The following is a 16,997-nucleotide window of genomic DNA, read 5'->3' as shown; positions in this document are numbered from 1 at the left end:
ATATAGTCATTTAGAAATGCAGAAGCTCTAGCCAGAATAAGTAATCAAATAAGGCTTCCTTGTATCAATTTTCACAAACTCCACTGTTATTACTTTATGTTCCATTTCACACTACTAGATGCAGAAAAGAAAGTGAAACACGAAGATGCTTATTTCATCCAAGGAGGGAAAGCCAGGTGTAAAAGGGTATTTCACCTTTTACTCTAGCAAGCATGAAAGACTCCAGAGTGACAATAAATCAAGAACTCCAAAGAGAGGTGCTCGTGTGAAAGACAGCACGAGGGAGAGGACTATTCTTGAAGGTGCAATAAAAAAGACTTGACACCACTAGTCAAAAAGTATTTTAATTTTAACAAAAGCCCAGCATCATCAGTCTCACACATAAGTAGTTATGGAGTGACATGTAATGCATTCAGGTGCCCCTATGGTAAGAATCAAGTCCATACCAGAGGATCATTTGAGTTTCCACAATTGTTATGCCTTATATAAAAATATTTTCCAATTTCATATTTAATGTCAGTGTTATCTGTTCAACATAAATTGCTTCCATATTGTAAGTTTTTTTAATCTTAAATTAATTTTCAAATACTAGAGCAGAATGGGTTTGCTACAGTAACAAGCACCTTTTTGCCCCTTGCAGAGAAGGAAAACTTATTAAGTTATGTCAAAAATACTTTTACAAATCATTCCAGTATTTGAGAAAAGTAGTGATATAGTAATGACATTAAGATGTAGAGAAGATTTGATATGATGAATTTCACTGTTCTATATACGGATCTGCCTCTAAGGAGTCTAAATTCTCACATTCTTTACTCTGTCAATGAAGTAATATTTGCTCACTGTAAAAATCAACTTAACTGCTCATAATATAACTTTTGGATATTTGTGAACTCAGCACATGGGAGATGAGAGGATATAAAAAGGCATTTATTTCTTGCTTTTGTGTGTGGCTTATTTTAACAGAGAATTAATTATGCACACCTTTCATTAATTTTCATTTTCTACAAGCCATGAATCACCTGTGTCATACTGTATTGCTTCTTTCTCACTTCTGGATAACTAACCCAAAATTGCTGTGTAAGGCTTCCAAAACCAAAAATCTGCTCAGTTCTACTGTTGAGAGTAATAAAAGCTGATACATTGCCATTTGATCAGACTAAAAAAGCTGAAGATTTCAAGATCCTAATCAGAAAACATTTACCCTTTACAACATTCTCATTGAATTTACAAGCCACTACTCTTCTTATACTAAAGCCAGATACTTCAGGTATTACCACCCTCCTTCTGTTAAAGAGTCAGGGCATATAACCACTGCCAGCTGAAGAGTTATGAAGAACTTACCATGAGGTATGCGTACAGTTTGCATAAACACAGTTGTATTCTATAGCACATTCAATATAGGTAGCAAAATAGAAAAACGGCTCAAATAAGTAAGTGTATTAGTGTGCAAAGAAAATTCTTAACAGAATTTGGGAACTCAGCATATCATTTGCCATGATAATACAAGCAATGCTTTCCATTCTATAGTCAGCTGAGCCACCCTGTAGTACTTTGCCATAAAGATCTAAACTAAACTGGTATTAAAAATAAAATTAAATTGGAGAGTGGTCACAAACAGATATTACTTAACAAAGGCATTGAAAGGTTTAGAAATGGACTAATCCTTTAGTTTCCAGTAAACACAGCGTTTCTGAATACAGAGTGTCAACAGACAGACATCTTTCCAGAATCACGTCCGATGAATAAAATTTAGTTATGGCTTATGCACAAAGGTTTTTGAGTATGACATGATTCAAGCTGTGCTAGTTAGTGAGAATTTACATTTGCTTCAGAAGGATTATACAAGCTTATTAACAATGCAAGGTGTTTGACTTTTTGCATTATTAATTCAGCTCTACAATACATAGAAAAAAATAAATCTTTCATTAAACAGCCAAAGTAATTCATTTGTGTATCAGCATCACCAAGGATCTTCTTCCACCTACAAGGAGTAAGAATAAGAGTGAAATTGAATGTGTGTTGACTGTGCTAAAACATATTTGAAAGTTTTGAAGACTTAGTTTTATGTAGATGATAGAACACAATTTCTCTAAACTTCAATATCATAATGGTAAGATTCAAAAGCAACTTTGTTTTGAAAATATTGAGCAATGTTGCTGCAATCTCATTAATACAGCTTCACAAATGCTGAATAGTCTCACTACATTTAACTATTAGACCAAAACATCATCTGTCTTGCAATTAATTCAAACAGAGGACAGTGACTGTGCCTACTCTATAGAAGTCTTTCCTCCCAAGAAACTGTATTTAAGCTGAGGTACAAGTGCAGTAAACCATAGATAGTTCTATAGATACTATACTTCATAGTGTTAAATAGAGGGATCCCTTAAGAAAACATATCTTATGATTTCAGACACTGCATCCAGTAGACTACTTAGGGAAAAGACATAACTGCATATTAAAAAAAAACAAGAGACGAGTAATATATACTGTTAACAGTAAGGTGAAGTTTTACAGGTTCCAAATATAATGAGAGTTAAGCATGCAAAACTTAAGCACTTACTAAGGCTTGACGCTGTAATATTCTTCTGGGGTCACAATCTTCAATCCACCAAAGTAGTCCAGGACCCAAATATTGGTAATGTTGAATTTGGCAAAGAACCAGTTATGATCCTTAGGCCAACTTTCCATTTCAGGGTGGCGACTGAATAAAGCTTTTTTTGCTAAGCCTGCTTCCGAATCATTCACCTAAACAATAACCAGCAAAACGTTACAGTAAGATACAGTCATGCGATGAAAAATTTTAGCTAAAAATCCCACTACTGTCTGCACTGTGCTTTTTTCAGCTTAGCCACGTCTTGTCCCAAAGGACTCATTACTGTGGCAGAGTCCACTCATCTTCAGTGTGGTATACAACTGTACATGAGAGACAAAAAACTCCAAGGCAGTTGATTTTAGTATTAAATCAAAAGGGTGCTTTTAAAATAAGCATGAGCAAGCAAGTACTTCACCAACATAGAATAAATCTTTCAACAAATCACAACACAGGTAAGTATGGATTCTGGCTGAAGTATTACAGTGCAATGTTTTAGGTGTAATTTTACCTTCTCTGCACCTGCTCACTCAAACAGACACAAACAGATCCAACCCTGTTCAGGCGTGTGCAAACGCATGCATACACACACTCATACCCACACACAAATAGGATGATATAACAGAATCTACAGAGAAGGGAAACTGAAATGTGTGACAGCACTTAATATACAATTTTAAAGGGTTAAATCAACAAGTTAGAGCTCTGGGTATGGTACAAGAGGAACTAATTAAAATAAACAATTCCATTATTTATGAGAAACTCATGAAAGCAATTAAAGGATTGCTGGTGTGTAATGTACAAATATCTGAGGTGTGAAACACCAAATAAGAATTCAGGCTATCATATAAGAGAGAGTAATGATGATTAGTCCTCACCCTCAATCATTATCCTCAATAATGGGATTAAGATCTTCAATGAATAACACATGCAGTTCTAAATTCCTTCTATGGGACACCAAAGTACTGGTGCACAAAAGAATACTGCCATGGCAGCAACACCACCAGATAATACAGCGCACTTTTTCTGTCTCTAATACCTTTATAGCTCAGGTTAATATTTACTTCAATAAAGTTCTGGAAGTGCATATGTCACACCGCACGGACCAAAGAATTTAACTAAGCAAAAGAGATGGAAAAACCTTCATGCTTCATTCACAAGAGAATTGTCTTAGACTTCATAGTTTCAAAACAGGTCTAGAGGAAGGAGGGGAGACTTCCTTCATTATAATATTGCCCTCCCAAGTTCCTTGCTAAAGACATGCAAATATGAAGTGGTATCTTCATTTTCCTCACACAAACTATGAGCTAGCCTTCTGGTATCATGGCACATAACATCTCTTCGTATACTTTTGCACAGGAATTCTAACCTTTGTCTTCTCCATCCACTAAACAATACTATTTGATGCACACAATCTTGTCCAGTGTCAAGCTTCAGCTGCTTACCTTTACAATACTCCCACAGAAGATTATGTGGGCACAGAGGGGATTCTGGGGATCATATCTGTGCTTCTTGCAGTAAGGAGTCTGTGCCAAAGACACAGTTAAGGATGCATTTGAATTGATCTGAAATGCAAGTAGTAAGATAAGAGGTTTACATACTTTTGCGAGAAAAATGTCATACCCACCATATTTTCAGCTCTTGGTACTTTATTCAGCTAAGTATTACTGGTAAAAAGAACAAAGCTGTCATCATCTTCTCCTAACTATATTTGAAGGCCTACTTAGACAAGCTCTGATTCTGAAAGAAAGCCCAGTTTAGAAGTGTGCTGAATTTTCTTAGCATAAAATGGAAACCTCACAAAACAGCACTCTTTAAAACTCTGAATTCAATATACAGTTCTCCCAGTTTTGGCTGGAATAGAGTTAATTTTCTTTCTAGTAGCTGGTATAGTGTTAAGTTCTGGATTTAGGATGAGAAGAATGTTTATCACATGCTGATGTTTTCAGTTGTTGCTAAGTACTGTTTAGACTAAGTCAAGGGTTGTTCAGCTTCTCATGCCCAGCCAGCAAGAGGGCTGGAGGGGCACAAGCAGTTGGGAGGGGACACGGCCAGGGCAGCTGACCCAAACTGGCCAAAGGGGTATTCCATACCATGGGACGTCATGCCCAGTATATAAGCTGGGGGGAGTTGGCGGGGCAGGGGCGGCGGATCGCTGCTCAGGAACTAACTGGGCATCAGTCAGTGACTGGTGAGCAATTACACTGTGCATCACGTGTTTTGTATATTCCAATTCTTTAATTATTATTATTGTATTATTGTTGTTATTATTTTCTTTCTTCCTGTCCTATTAAACTGTTCTTACCTCAAACCACCAACTTTTTTTTCCCCCAATTCTCTCCCCCATCCCCCTGGGTGGGGGGAACTGAGCGAGCAGCTGTGTGGTGCTTAGTTGCCAGCTGGGGTTAAATCATGACAACAGTCTAGCTATTGCACATTCAAATGATGATATATTCCAATTTACATACATACAGGACAGTACAGAAGACAAGGACATACAGTGAACTTAATGAAGTTATTTCTGGTGGAAGGACAAAGGGTTACTGAAAAGGTAACCAAGGGAGTTTCACAACTGTTGATAAAACTAGTTAAAACAAAACCAAACAATGCCACCCCCCCCCCCACCCCCCCCATCAAAACAAGCCTTCTGGCTGCCCCCAAACTGGTCAGCTGTTTTGAAGTTTAAAGTAGATTTTACAAGTTAGGTTTAAAAAATCCTGAGTATTTAAGTGAGACACCTAACTTGAAAAATCAAAGAATCTGTATCCAACTGTTTTTCTAAAACTAATTTGGTGAATGCAACTTGACAATTATTGGTGCAAACCAGGATTGCCTACTGCAGAACGTCACATACTAAAGTTCATTATCTCCCAGCAAAGAAAGTTTGTGTGCTTTGAGAAATTTCATTAAGAGAGCTGATCTCAAAAAGAAACCCTCAAAAGTCACTTAAACACTACGCAGAGCACCACTGAATTGATGAAACAGGAACAACCACCTGACAGATAGGAAGTTGCTTAACTACAAAAAAGCTGACTCATGATTACTCAGCACTATCTCCTGTCAGCCGTCTCCCTTACACGTGACTATCACAGTCAAATGTTTCTGCCCTGTAACAGCAGAATAAGGATCTGTTGAGGAGAAGCCTTCTGAAGGAAAATGTTCATTAGCAGTTTATACCATGATTTTTACATTATTCTGAAAACAAAAGGCTGTAGCTGGGGTGGAGAAAGAGATACTGTAGAAGATAAATCAGGCTTCCTACAGCACTTAGATACATAATTAAACCATTCTAATGTAACAAACCAAAACCTGACAGGGAACAAACAAAAAAGGTTTAAAGTAAAAAAAATTCTGAAAAATTTCCATTATCTAAGTTTTGCATTTATTTGTTTTACTCATACTGTGTATTGGTTTTGTTTGGCAAGGTTTTGGTAGCGGGGGGGGGTTACAGGGGTGGCTTCTGTAAGAAACTGCTGGAAGCTTCCCCTGTGTTCAAGAGAGAGCGAGCCCATATTAGCCGGCTCTGAGACGGACCCGCCGCCGGCCAAGGCCGAGCCAATCAGTGATAGTGGTAACGCCTCTGTGATAACATTTTTAAGAAGGAAAAAGTTGGGACGGAGAGAAACTGCCGCCGGAGTGAGGAGTGAGAACATGTAAGAGAAACAAGCCTGCGGACACCAAGGTCAGTGAAGAAGGAGGGGGAGGAGATGCTCCAGGCGCCGGAGCGAAGATTCCCCTGCAGCCCGTGGTGAAGACCCTGGTGAGGCAGGCTGTCCCCCTGCAGTCCAGGGAGGTCCACGGTGGAGCAGATCTCCACCTGTAGCCCGTGGAGGACCCCACGCCGGAGCAGGTGGGTTCCCGAAGGAGGCTGTGACCCCGTGGGAACCCCGCGCTGGAGCAGGTTCCTGGCAGGACCTGCGGATCTGTGGAGAGAGGAGCCCACGGAGCAGGCTTTCTGGCAGGACTTGTGACCCCGTGGGGGACCCGCGCTGGAGCAGTGTGCTCCTGAAGGACTGCACACCGTGGAATGGACCCATGCTGGAGCAGTTCGTGAAGAACTGCAGCCCGTGGGAATGGCCCACGTTGGAGGAGTTCGTGGAGGACTGTCTCCCGTGGGTGGGACCCCACGCTGGAGCAGGGGAAGAGTGTGATCAGCCCTCGTCCTGAGGAGGTGAAGCGGCAGAAAATAACGTGTGATGACCATAAACCCCATCCCTGTCCCCCTGTGCCGCTGGGGGGGCTTGGTGGTGAAATCCGGGAGGGTAGTTGTGCCCGGGAAGAACGGAGGGGTGGTGGGAAGGTGTTCTGAGATTTCGTTTTACTTCTCATTACCTTGCTCTGGTTGATTTGTAATAAATTGAGTATGTTTTGCAAATTGAGTCTGTTTTGCCCGTGACGGTAATAGTGAATGATCTCTCCTGTCCTTATCTCGACCCGCGAGCCTTTTGTTATATTTTCTCTCCCCTGTCCAGCTGAGGATGGGGGAGTGATAGAATGGCTTTGGTGGGCACCTGGTGTTCAGCCAGGGTCAACCCATCACATACTGTAACAGTTACTACGACGAAAAAGTGTTCTAATAAAGGAGGCATATGATCGCTACTTCCCTAACTTTTTAGGCAACTCTCTCTTGACTGCAGCCAAGCAAAAGATCTGAGACAAGGCCAGTTAGGCACGCTCAGAGCCTCAGCACGCCAGTCTGCTGCCTTTCGTTGCACCTTTACGGTAAGCTCCAGAGATTTAATTACTATTCCTTCAGTAGCCTGTGTAGGAGCCCTCATTGCTCAAGTCCCACACTGCCAATTTCCAGTCCTTTCGGTATTTTTTTTGCGACGTTCTCCCTGTTTAAATATTCTGTGGCCCCTCATTTCTCTGGTCAGCGCTTCTGGAAGCTTCAGCCACCTCCTCTACCAGAGTGCGGCTCAGCAGTTTTTCAGACCGCGACCAGCAGGAACTTCTGAGGAGGACTCCTGAGTGCCAGCACAGGCACCGCTGCTTATGTTTAGAAGTCCAAGGGCTAATAATTGTCCCCAGGGTTCACAAACGAGGTGGCAGCCACGCAACAGGCAGTTAGGGCCACTACATTGCCTTCACAAAACGCTGGCGTGAATCCTGACTCCTACAATTTAAAATTCCAACCACCACCTGCCACCGAGATGAAAAAGCGCGGGCAACCCAGAAAAACGCCACGCCGCATTGGCAACCCTCACGCTTTTACGTTTCGAGCCTCCTTTACGGCGGCCACTATTTGTGCCTGCGGCTCGCACACCCCGGTGCCAGCGCGGATCTTGCAGGGACACCCCCCCCCCCCCCCCCCCCCCCGCTCACCTCCAGGTCCTGCACGGAGATCTCCATGTCTGTCAGGTAGAGGTAAGGGACGCCGCTGCCGCTGAACGGCCCGGGGGGCCCGTCGCTGAGGGAGAAGATGTTGGCGAACGGGCGGCCGCGCAGCCCTTCCTGCGCGGAGAGTGTGGCCAGCGCGCCCCAGTCGCAGTGGTGCAGCACGAAGCGGGCCATGCGCGCCGCCTCCTCCGGCGGCGGGATGGCCCCGCCGGCCGCCAGCAGCAGCAGCAGCAGCGCCGCCGCGCACAAGGGCAGCAACCCGGCCATCCCGCACCGCCGCCGGCCGCCACCGACTGCCGGGCGGCCCCGGCCCCCACGCCCCCTGTCCCGCGCGATGGGGAGGGCGGGCCCCTCTGCTCCCCGCCAATCGGAACAACCCTGCCCGCCCTCCTTCACCAATGAGGGCACGCCGGCGACAACCTTGCGGAGTCGGAAAACGAGCCTGTCCGCTGTCGGCCGATGGGCTCGCGACGCCCGCTCCCTTCAGCCAATGAGGGCTGCCGGGAGGCGGGGACAATCCCCACCGCGTTCGTCTGTTGTAAACACCTCTGACGACGCTGCCCCGCCGTCGGGAGGGGAGGGAAAGGGGCGGTGACACTGATAACGCAGCAGCCAATGAAAGGCCTCTTCAGAACTCTCTGCCAATCATGTTTCGCGGCCGGCCGGCAGGAGCGGCTCGCCCCAGCCTGGGACGTGTCCGAGGGCGGGTAGAGGCGTGCGCAGGCGTAGGAGCAGCCGGGCAGCTCCCGCGCTCGCGGCCTGAGCGGGGCCCGGCGGGGGGCGCTGAGGGGACGCGATCGGACATGGCGGCGGCGGCTGCTCCCGCTCCCGCTCTTGCGGGTCCGAGGCGGCCCGCGGGCAGGTGAAGCAGAACCAGCCCCGCAGACGGGCTCTGCCCACCTGCTGGCACCCGCTGGCACGGCGCCGAGGTGTTCTGCAAGATCCGAATGAGCCAGCATTGGTCATGGCGTCAGCAGGGAGCCCAGCAGCAGCAGCAGCTGTCCCCTGGCGTTGCCCCTGGTTTGTCTGGCCAGGGAAGTCCCTCAGATCCAAAGGGTGGTTGTGGCACCATCGGCCCCACTATCCCAGGCTACTGCTAAATCCATCTCAAAGGCTGGTTCTTTGTCACCACAAGTGTTCGTGGCCCAACCTCCCCCGAAGAAGACCTTGTTTCATTACAGCAAGCAGGGTCCGTCTGAAACTGGTTTGGACTGTAAAGCTCATCATTTGCCAGTAGGCATAGCTCAGGTCTTGGCACTTGCAAACCGCAGGATGTACGTCAAATCCATCTCTTCTGCAAGACTTGGTTTTGCTAGTTGGAGCAACCTCCTGGCCTGCAGTGAGTGCATCACTTACAGAAATGAATACCGAGGGACACCTTATTTTACCCATTGCCTTGTGCTCAGTCACCTTATAAAGATGTGTATAAAGAAATGTTTTTAACTGGAGTAATACTGAGTCTTGATTCGACTTTTCCTAAAGGATGGTGGATTTCCATTTTTTATACTTCAATTTTACCAAGTGTGTCCACACTACATATATAGCAATGTAGCACAGAGAAACCCAAATTAACTTTCACTCAGTGTATAGCAGGCCAGATGAATCATTTTGTTGGGCTGAATTCAGGAAGGAAAACACACCACATATCCATTCCCTACCATTTATATACTGTCCTGTTGTGTACAGGCAGAACAAAATAATTTTTCCTCCGATATTCCCCTATGCCCACAAAGTGTAGGTGGAGAGCCTGGCTTTCCTTCCAGGGCACTGACACACGGAGCCTTCCGCTGCTGCCTTCTCCTGTTCTCCTGGCAATGCTCAGGAGAAACTTGGGGGTTTTTATAACTAAAAAGCAAAAAAAAAAAAAAAAAAAAAGCTTCTCTGAACCCCTGATGCACAGCCACTCAGCTCAGGTAGGTTGCTGAGCTTGTGAGGATCAACGGCTCCAGCAACAAAACATACAAGCAGCCTTGTTTGTGATAGAGGACAAGTGATATTTCAGGGCAGAGTGCTAAGGAGAAAAGCAGAGCAAGAAAAGGAGTTATGTGTGAGAGAAAAGATTGCATGAAAGGTTGTCTTTATGTATGTAGGATTATACAACATATTTGGATGAGGAGCAGCGTGTTGAAGAGAAAAAGAAGCCCTTCTGCAGGAGTGAAAAGAGTTATGGAAGAAAAGGATGAAAACGGTCTAGAGGAAACGGCTTAGGAAAGAGAAGGGCATGAGGAAGACAAAATGCAACAAACTCTTTTCATCAGAGATTTTTCTAGCTAAAACAGACACATTATAGCTTCCTCTTTTCTCTCCCCACCAACATGTGTGTGCATACACAGAAACTGCTTGTTTCTCGCCGTTTTTAAGCAGTCCTGTCCTCTGAGAGCCTGGGAGGGTGTCAGTATTTACTTGCTGCAGTCAAAGGGGTGGGATGGGGGGAGATGACTGTGCGAATTATTTTACTGGGGAGCAGGAGAGCGTGACAGGGAGCAGACAGGAGGTGGTTGGTGGGTTCAGCACAAGAAAGAAGGGATGCCATGGAGAGTATGTGGAAGCAACAACACGTGTCACAGGGCAAAATAAAAAGATAGAAAGGAAAGAAGATAAAGGGGATGAGGGAAGCAGAGCTAGCAATTCTTTTTTTCTTTTATTTTGTTTCAGAAAGAGAAAATGCAGAAAGGGGGAAAGCTTTTAATGTTCTGGAGTTCAGATGTGTGTATTTGCTGAACGTGGCTGTCCCTCCTTTGTCACTGGAGCCGCACAGCCCCTGCCGCAGGAGAGTCAAAGCAAACCTCGCAGAGAGCGTGGAAGATCATCCCGCACTCCCCCTGCCAGCCCTGGGACCACAGAGCGGGATCTCAGGGTCCAAGAGAAAATGACCCGTCCAAAGAAAGTCTGCCAAGTTTTCCTCATCTCCCCCGACCCTCCGCTCCGGCCTTGCGGCGTGTCCGCAGCCATCCCGGTCCGCAGCCGCCAAGGGGTGCTGCTGCCCAACCCCAGCGGCCGGCAGGATTTGGGCTGATGAGTCTGGTGGGAATTGAGAGCTCAACAGGATTTATGGAAGCAAATAGCATTGGCTGTCCGCTACAGAGAACAGGATTTATTGGCCTGAGTAGTCTCTGCAGTCGGCATTGCACACTGGCGTATAGGCTGTCTTGCACATTGCACTGAACGAAGGAGGCTTGTTTTGGTCCCCTCTTTCTTGGATGGGTAGCGTGGACTGAACCTGTAGGGTGAGGGATAAGGTCTTTAACTCTTTCAGCTTGCTCTGAAAGGATGTGTTATCTGAAGTAAAGCTCCAGGCTCTCTCACTTCCTCAGCTAGGTCTCAGAGAAAAGGAGAAGGATTCTCTCTGTTGTGGTGCAATATGTCTAGGGGCTCCCAGCATCCTTGCATAACAAGGTCAGGAAAGTATTGCTAGCCACTAGTTCTGCTTTTCAACTCATGTGCTTGTTTACATTTAAAAAAGGGTGAATAGACAGTAATCTCTCACCACAGATTGAGCCAGTTTACTCCCTCCGGTAGTTGGCCAGTTCATGCAACAATCTTAATTTCAGTGTGGTTTACATGTGCTGGGTTTTAGGCTGAATCTGGGGGCTGTGTCTCTGGAGAAGGTGTATTTTAGCCAGAAAGTGGGCAAGGTCTCCATCCTGGCTAGCGTATCATCATGCTCTGTCTGCCCTCTTCATAGCTGGTTTTGCCCTGAGCCAGCTCTCTAGATAGCATGGTTGTTGGATGGGCTGGGCAAGCTCTCTCTTCAGACGCACAGTCTAGCTACGCGCTGGGCCAGGCTTCCTGTCTAGATCATGCAGTCGTCTGTGAACAGAAACCTTTCTTTGTCCAGATAACGCTTGAGGGCTGTGCAGTCTCACTGTGTGTAGCGCTTGATTTCTGAGCCAGGCCAACTCTCCACATCCAGATGGCAGCCAGAGTGATTAAAGTCACTTGCCGCTGCATTTGGCAGAAGTGACTGACCTGTGAGTCAGCTCCGGCAAAACCTGAAGTACTCAGTGCTTTGAAGTGCCAAACTCGGTGCCGCATGAGACCCACCATGCAAATTGTTTCTAAAAATGTTGGTTAGAGATCTGCCTGAGGAGATATCAGGCCTGACGAACAATGCAGTGCTACTGCTATTAGGAAATGGCACAGAACACAGACCTTTGCTGAACACAAAAAGGAGTTGCGTGCTTGTGCGTAATGCCTTTATTTGTTCTCATCCTCAAAATTCCCAAATTAACTTGGTTGGGAATTTAGCTTCTGACCCTTTCATCGGTGTATTTTTTAAAAGATAGGTAAAATGAATACGGCGTTGGCCTGGTATTCAGGTAGAAGTCCCTTTACCCTTCTAACACCCACCACACAGGCAGTGACAAGGCAAGCTTTCTCTGTGCATAACCTGCTAGGGACCAGAAATGTTGTCCCATTTTCAGTCAGAAAATCTTGCTGTTCAGTTGGAGCTTGGGCTGCATACTGAGGAAGCTGTTGCGAGGGCCAGCTGTGACACCACTTTCTAGGACGTTGAGAGATGGGCAGTAGGGCTGGCCTGAGGACAACGTAATCAAAGACATGGTTGTGTCCAGCACAGATACCTGGAATCATGTCAGCACCCATGTTCTGTCTGTAACTTTTTGTTTGTTTATATTAAGCCTTATTGTATATATTAATATTGTATATTAAAACTAGCAACTGGTAGAGGAATTGTTCAGTCTAGAAGCAAACTGTCAATGGCTGACGCTGATAATATTTGTCCGTTCACTGTATTAGTATAATGGGATGCAGCCATGCCTCTTAATACACCAGTTTGTTCTCTGAAGTCAGGTGGATCAGCAGTGAAAGAATTGCTCTCCAAAGAAATTAAGGTGCTGGAAGAGATGACACTAGCTACCTGTACACCACCCACCAGCCCCAGGTGACCTGGTATGAATGAGGGTGGTCTACCTCAGTGTGATCTTGTTACTATGAGCAGAGCCACTCAGGCAAAGCATCGCCGGTGAAATGCTGCCTGCTCAGTACAGCACAGCATTTTCCTAACTTTACTCTGCTTAGGGACATGGTTTTGCTCAGAGCCTGGGAGTTAAGAGGCCTGGTTAACCTGAACTGTGATGTTAGCACTCAGGCGCAGGCTGACAGTGACGAACATGTGAAATAATTCAATCCCGAGTTAGTCTCTATCACCTGCTTTTTTATGTGCCCACAGCACAACACACAGAGTCTTGCACTCCCTGTCCAATACAGCTTAGTGAGAATCACTTATAACTGTGTCCTTTTATTTAATTCAAGCATCTTTGGTAATGCGGCTTTCCCATTCACATCAGTTCTCAGGGGTGCACAGTGTCTGGCACACCGGTGCATGTGTACGCGTGGATGCTGGCATGTGAGCATGTGTGTGCGTGTGTGCTCTCAGACTTGCTTCACTGCAGCTGCAGAATTAGAGCAAAAAATGTTGATGGTACAAAGCGTTCCAGCTGACTTCATTTCCTGCTGATAACTCCCTGAAGAGGAGGGTGAGGCTTAGCATCCACAGCATTAGTTTAATGCTGAGGGGCAAGGGCAGGGTTGGTGGGAGCAGATACTTCAGAACACAGCAGAATGGTGTGTTCAAAAAGCAAGTTTCCCATAGAAAATGCTGTTCACGTTTGCTTCCTGTCAGCTTGCTGTTGTCAGAGAAGCTGGTGTGCAAACCAGACCAAAACAGGATGTTGGCTTTTAGAGTTGATTGATCTTTGAAATGCAAATGCTTTTTTCTGTGGTCACCTTATCCCCATTTATTTCAGTTGAGAATTGAGTTGCTTGAGTGGGAACAGGAAGGGTTGAGACCCCATTTTCAGGGGTTCAAAAGCCCAGCATGGTAACAGCTGCTGGTTCATAGTATGAATTCTGGAAAATTATGTGGATAGCAGCAGCCAAAGCCAGCCAGAGAGGCAGACAGAACAATCTCAGATACTGGCACTGACAGGTAAGCTCTACTAAACCCTCAACAAATGTCTTAACAAAGTACAGAGATTCAATCTGTCTTGCGGGGACCCACAGCTCCCTCCAGCTTTTGCTCATCCACCACCCTGACAAACATACCTTCCCAATTTCAGCAGCTACACAGACACCTGAATGAGATGGCTGTGTGGACACAAATATCAGAGTGAAAGTTTCAGAAGACCTCAAAAGCTTTCTTTCCTGAGAGGTCTCTGAACAAAAAATTGCGATGTCCCTGCATCTCCTTTCTTGGATCTAGCACCCTGTGGAGGCCTCATTGTCCATACTTCAAGCCAAAATGCAAGAGGCCAGCAAATATGACACATGGTGTTTCTGAGCAGGGCAGAACTAGTTATGCTACCTCTTTTGCAGGCATGCCAGGATGAAGGATTTCCTTGCACCTTTCCCCCATGTGCTGCCTTGTAGCAGGAGTACCAGTCATTTGACCTGAAGCAAACTTGCTGTTTTGGCCTCACATATCTTGAAAAGAATCAGTTGGGAAGCTGCGAAATCCAGGGGTCCACAACTGCAGCATTTTCTCATTCAAATGAAATTTCCCCCTGGAGTCTGTTTTAATGGCACTTGTGATGACTGCATTTTTATTTCCTGAGCAGAACAGATGTAGAAACTTTTTTTTGTATACACGAACAAGTTAGTCTCATAGACACCGCTATATCCCAGAAGGTCTGTAAACAGAGATAGACACAGAGATGCAGAGAGTCATACTCTAAAATATCTCACGTTCATACTTGCACATAGACATCATGTAAAACACCCAGTTCCTCAATATAACCTCCCTTAATAACATTTGTTACAAGGTTCTTGCAGTTAAAGCATGTGGGTTGTTTGTTTCAGATTTTCTAGTGTTTTTCAGTCCAGAAACAAGAAAGTCTAGAGCAAATCCACACCTCATGTCACCCTGCCTGGAGAAAAATATACACCGTATTTCTCCGTGTGTTGTCTCCTTGCTCCTTCAGGAAGAAAGATTTAGCATTAATAAACTGAGTACTGTGTACCATGCTCAGAGCAATGGCATTTGGGAATCCTGCTGGCAGAAAAGATTTGCCTTGTGGCAAGATACTTGGGAGCAGAAATAAATAGAGTGAAGAATTGTGGTGGGGCAGCTGCAACTACCTTTGCTTTATTAGTACGGGTAAAGCGATACTGCCTCTGCCTAGCAGTTTCCTTTTCTGTAGGCCTAAGCAAACAGTTTCCTCCACAGTGTACAACCCCTGCAAGCAGAAAGAAAATACTGAAATAGACCCTGAGCGGCACGAAGCAACCACTGGAGGTATGTGATTTTGACGGTCTGTTATGTGGCAGACATCTTGAAAATGACACTTGTGACCAATGCCCACAGTGAATTCCCTGAGCATGAAATCCTCCTGTCCCAACAGCAGGCAAAGCATGGGCAGCTGAAGCATCCTGTCCTCCCCGCCTCACCCTGCTTCTCAGTTCAGTTCCTGTCCCCTCTGCTAGGGTACCATTGTCAGGATTTTAAGAAATCAATAGGATTTCCAAATCAAGAAGGAATTTCATTTTTTTATTTCTTTTCAATTTTTAATCTATTTGCTTGTGTCTATAGTTGCAGCATCTTCTGGTTGCTTACGGCAGAGGGGTTTCAATTAATCCAGTGTTTCAGCAACAGAAGATTCATTAGTCCTCTTGCCCAATCTCCAGATTGCAGCAACTCAGTCTATCATTATTTTGGCTAAGGACCGAGTAACCATTGTATATTGAATTTGGGAGATCATGAGATCATGATTTAAATCTGCTAATTCCACAGGAGTCCTACAGCATGCAGTTAACTATACTGTAAGAACAACTATGTTGAGATGATTTATCAGTGACAATAATCTGGGATATCCTGATGGTCACATTTAAATCCATTCTGGAGTGTTTTCTGCCATAGCCAGCAGGGACTTGTGAAACACTGCAAAGGAAAAGTATGCATCCCTTTCAGAAAAGATGCTTTAGCCCTCTTCTGCCCCCGAGGTATCACCCCAAAATGACGACATGTCATTGTGTCACTTTGCAGCTGCATGCAAGGCAAGGAAGCCAGCAAATTCCTCTGCACCACCCTGCTCTCAAGAGGTGGGGACTGAAATTCTTGAGAAGGACCATATGCAAACAGTTGCTAAAAGAGATGACTAGTTTACAACACTGCAATCTAAAAGGAAAGGGAAAGGGAAAACATAGCAAAACATTCCTGAGGCTTATTTTTTCCCATCTGAGTTTTTCTACCACCACGGAAGCTTCTCACTTCCAGTGCACAATTCTGCCCTTCCCTGTGAAAGGAGAGAAGAACATCCTACACCTTCTGACCTGGTGATGTGAGGCAGGAATTCAGGGTGGAAGGAGCTAGTCCTGCTTTACAGCCAGCTAGTGACACCTTGCATGGGGACCCTCTGCTTATGCCCACATTTGTACAGCACCCTTCAGAGTGGAGCCCTGATCTCTCGTTGGGGAATCACACAGCAGCACAGTAGTGCTGCGAGTATTATCGTCACCCCTGGGAGTCCCACCCATGCACCAGGACACCAAAGCCTTAAATTCTGTTCAAACGCAATAATCACCCTCGCTCTGCTCCTCTTCTGCCTCTCTAACCCCTCTAAAGACAGTCCACTGCTGATTGAAATTACCTAGAATTGCGAAGGAAGAGAGAAGGGAAGTTGCAGTTAGAGGAAAAAAGATCCTCCTCACAAATAAACAACAAGAAAGAGACCCTGCGGAGTTGGAGAGGGAAGCGTGGACAGTGGAGAGATCCAGGCAGAGACACTGGGGGAGCAACTGCAAGCAAGGGAGAGAAATAGAGGCCAAACGGGGCAGGCGTATGTGGTGGAAATAAAGATAAGGTGACAGAAAATAGGAAGGGGAGAAGGAAAGGAAGGGAGAAAATGCACATGTGGTGTCCCCAAGTTTGGGCGCAGCAGCAGAGTTTGCTGCTTGTTGTCTCCTGAGCCCAGCACTCTGGGAAGGACAGTATCTGTTTAGATTTGCGTCTAAATTTAAACCCTGATTGCCTTGCCTCCCCCTCCTCTCCCCTCCCTCCCTTCCTCTCACCCACCCGCCCTTCTTCCTTGTTCGTAGTGCAGGGCCA

General features: G+C 45.5%; 1 protein-coding gene across 2 annotated transcripts; it reads right to left on the bottom strand.

The window, feature by feature from the left end:
• Positions 1 to 328: 328 nt before the first annotated feature.
• CREG1 (cellular repressor of E1A stimulated genes 1) lies at positions 329 to 8,230 on the bottom strand. Of its 2 annotated transcripts, XM_049824357.1 has the most exons (4): positions 7,919 to 8,227; positions 4,039 to 4,158; positions 2,564 to 2,748; positions 329 to 1,981 (listed from the first exon to the last, which is right to left on the bottom strand). In XM_049824357.1, coding segments are annotated over exons 1-4 (588 nt in total). In that variant the 5' UTR covers positions 8,201 to 8,227; the 3' UTR covers positions 329 to 1,980. The 2 variants fall into 2 exon arrangements, with proteins under 2 accessions (XP_049680314.1, XP_049680313.1); XM_049824356.1 differs by lacking the exon at positions 329 to 1,981 and having other exon boundaries at positions 2,563 to 2,748; positions 7,919 to 8,230.
• Between the last annotated feature and the right edge of the window lie 8,767 nt (positions 8,231 to 16,997).

The sequence above is a fragment of the Accipiter gentilis genome, chromosome 21 (assembly GCF_929443795.1).
Source record: "Accipiter gentilis chromosome 21, bAccGen1.1, whole genome shotgun sequence".
Lineage (NCBI taxonomy): Eukaryota > Metazoa > Chordata > Aves > Accipitriformes > Accipitridae > Astur > Astur gentilis.
Note: the sequence above shows the minus strand (reverse complement) of the source record. Positions and strands in the feature narration are given on the sequence as shown.

Excerpts from the sequence above, each read along its gene's own strand:
- CREG1 (XM_049824356.1), bottom strand. The coding sequence starts at position 8,200 with ATGGCCGGGTTGCTGCCCTTGTGCGCGGCGGCGCTGCTGCTGCTGCTG. Across the intron at positions 4,159-7,918 it reads TCTCCGTGCAGGACCTGGAG|ATCAATTCAAATGCATCCTT; the intron begins GTGAGCGGGGGG and ends CTTGCATTTCAG. Across the intron at positions 2,749-4,038 it reads TCTGTGGGAGTATTGTAAAG|GTGAATGATTCGGAAGCAGG; the intron begins GTAAGCAGCTGA and ends GTTATTGTTTAG.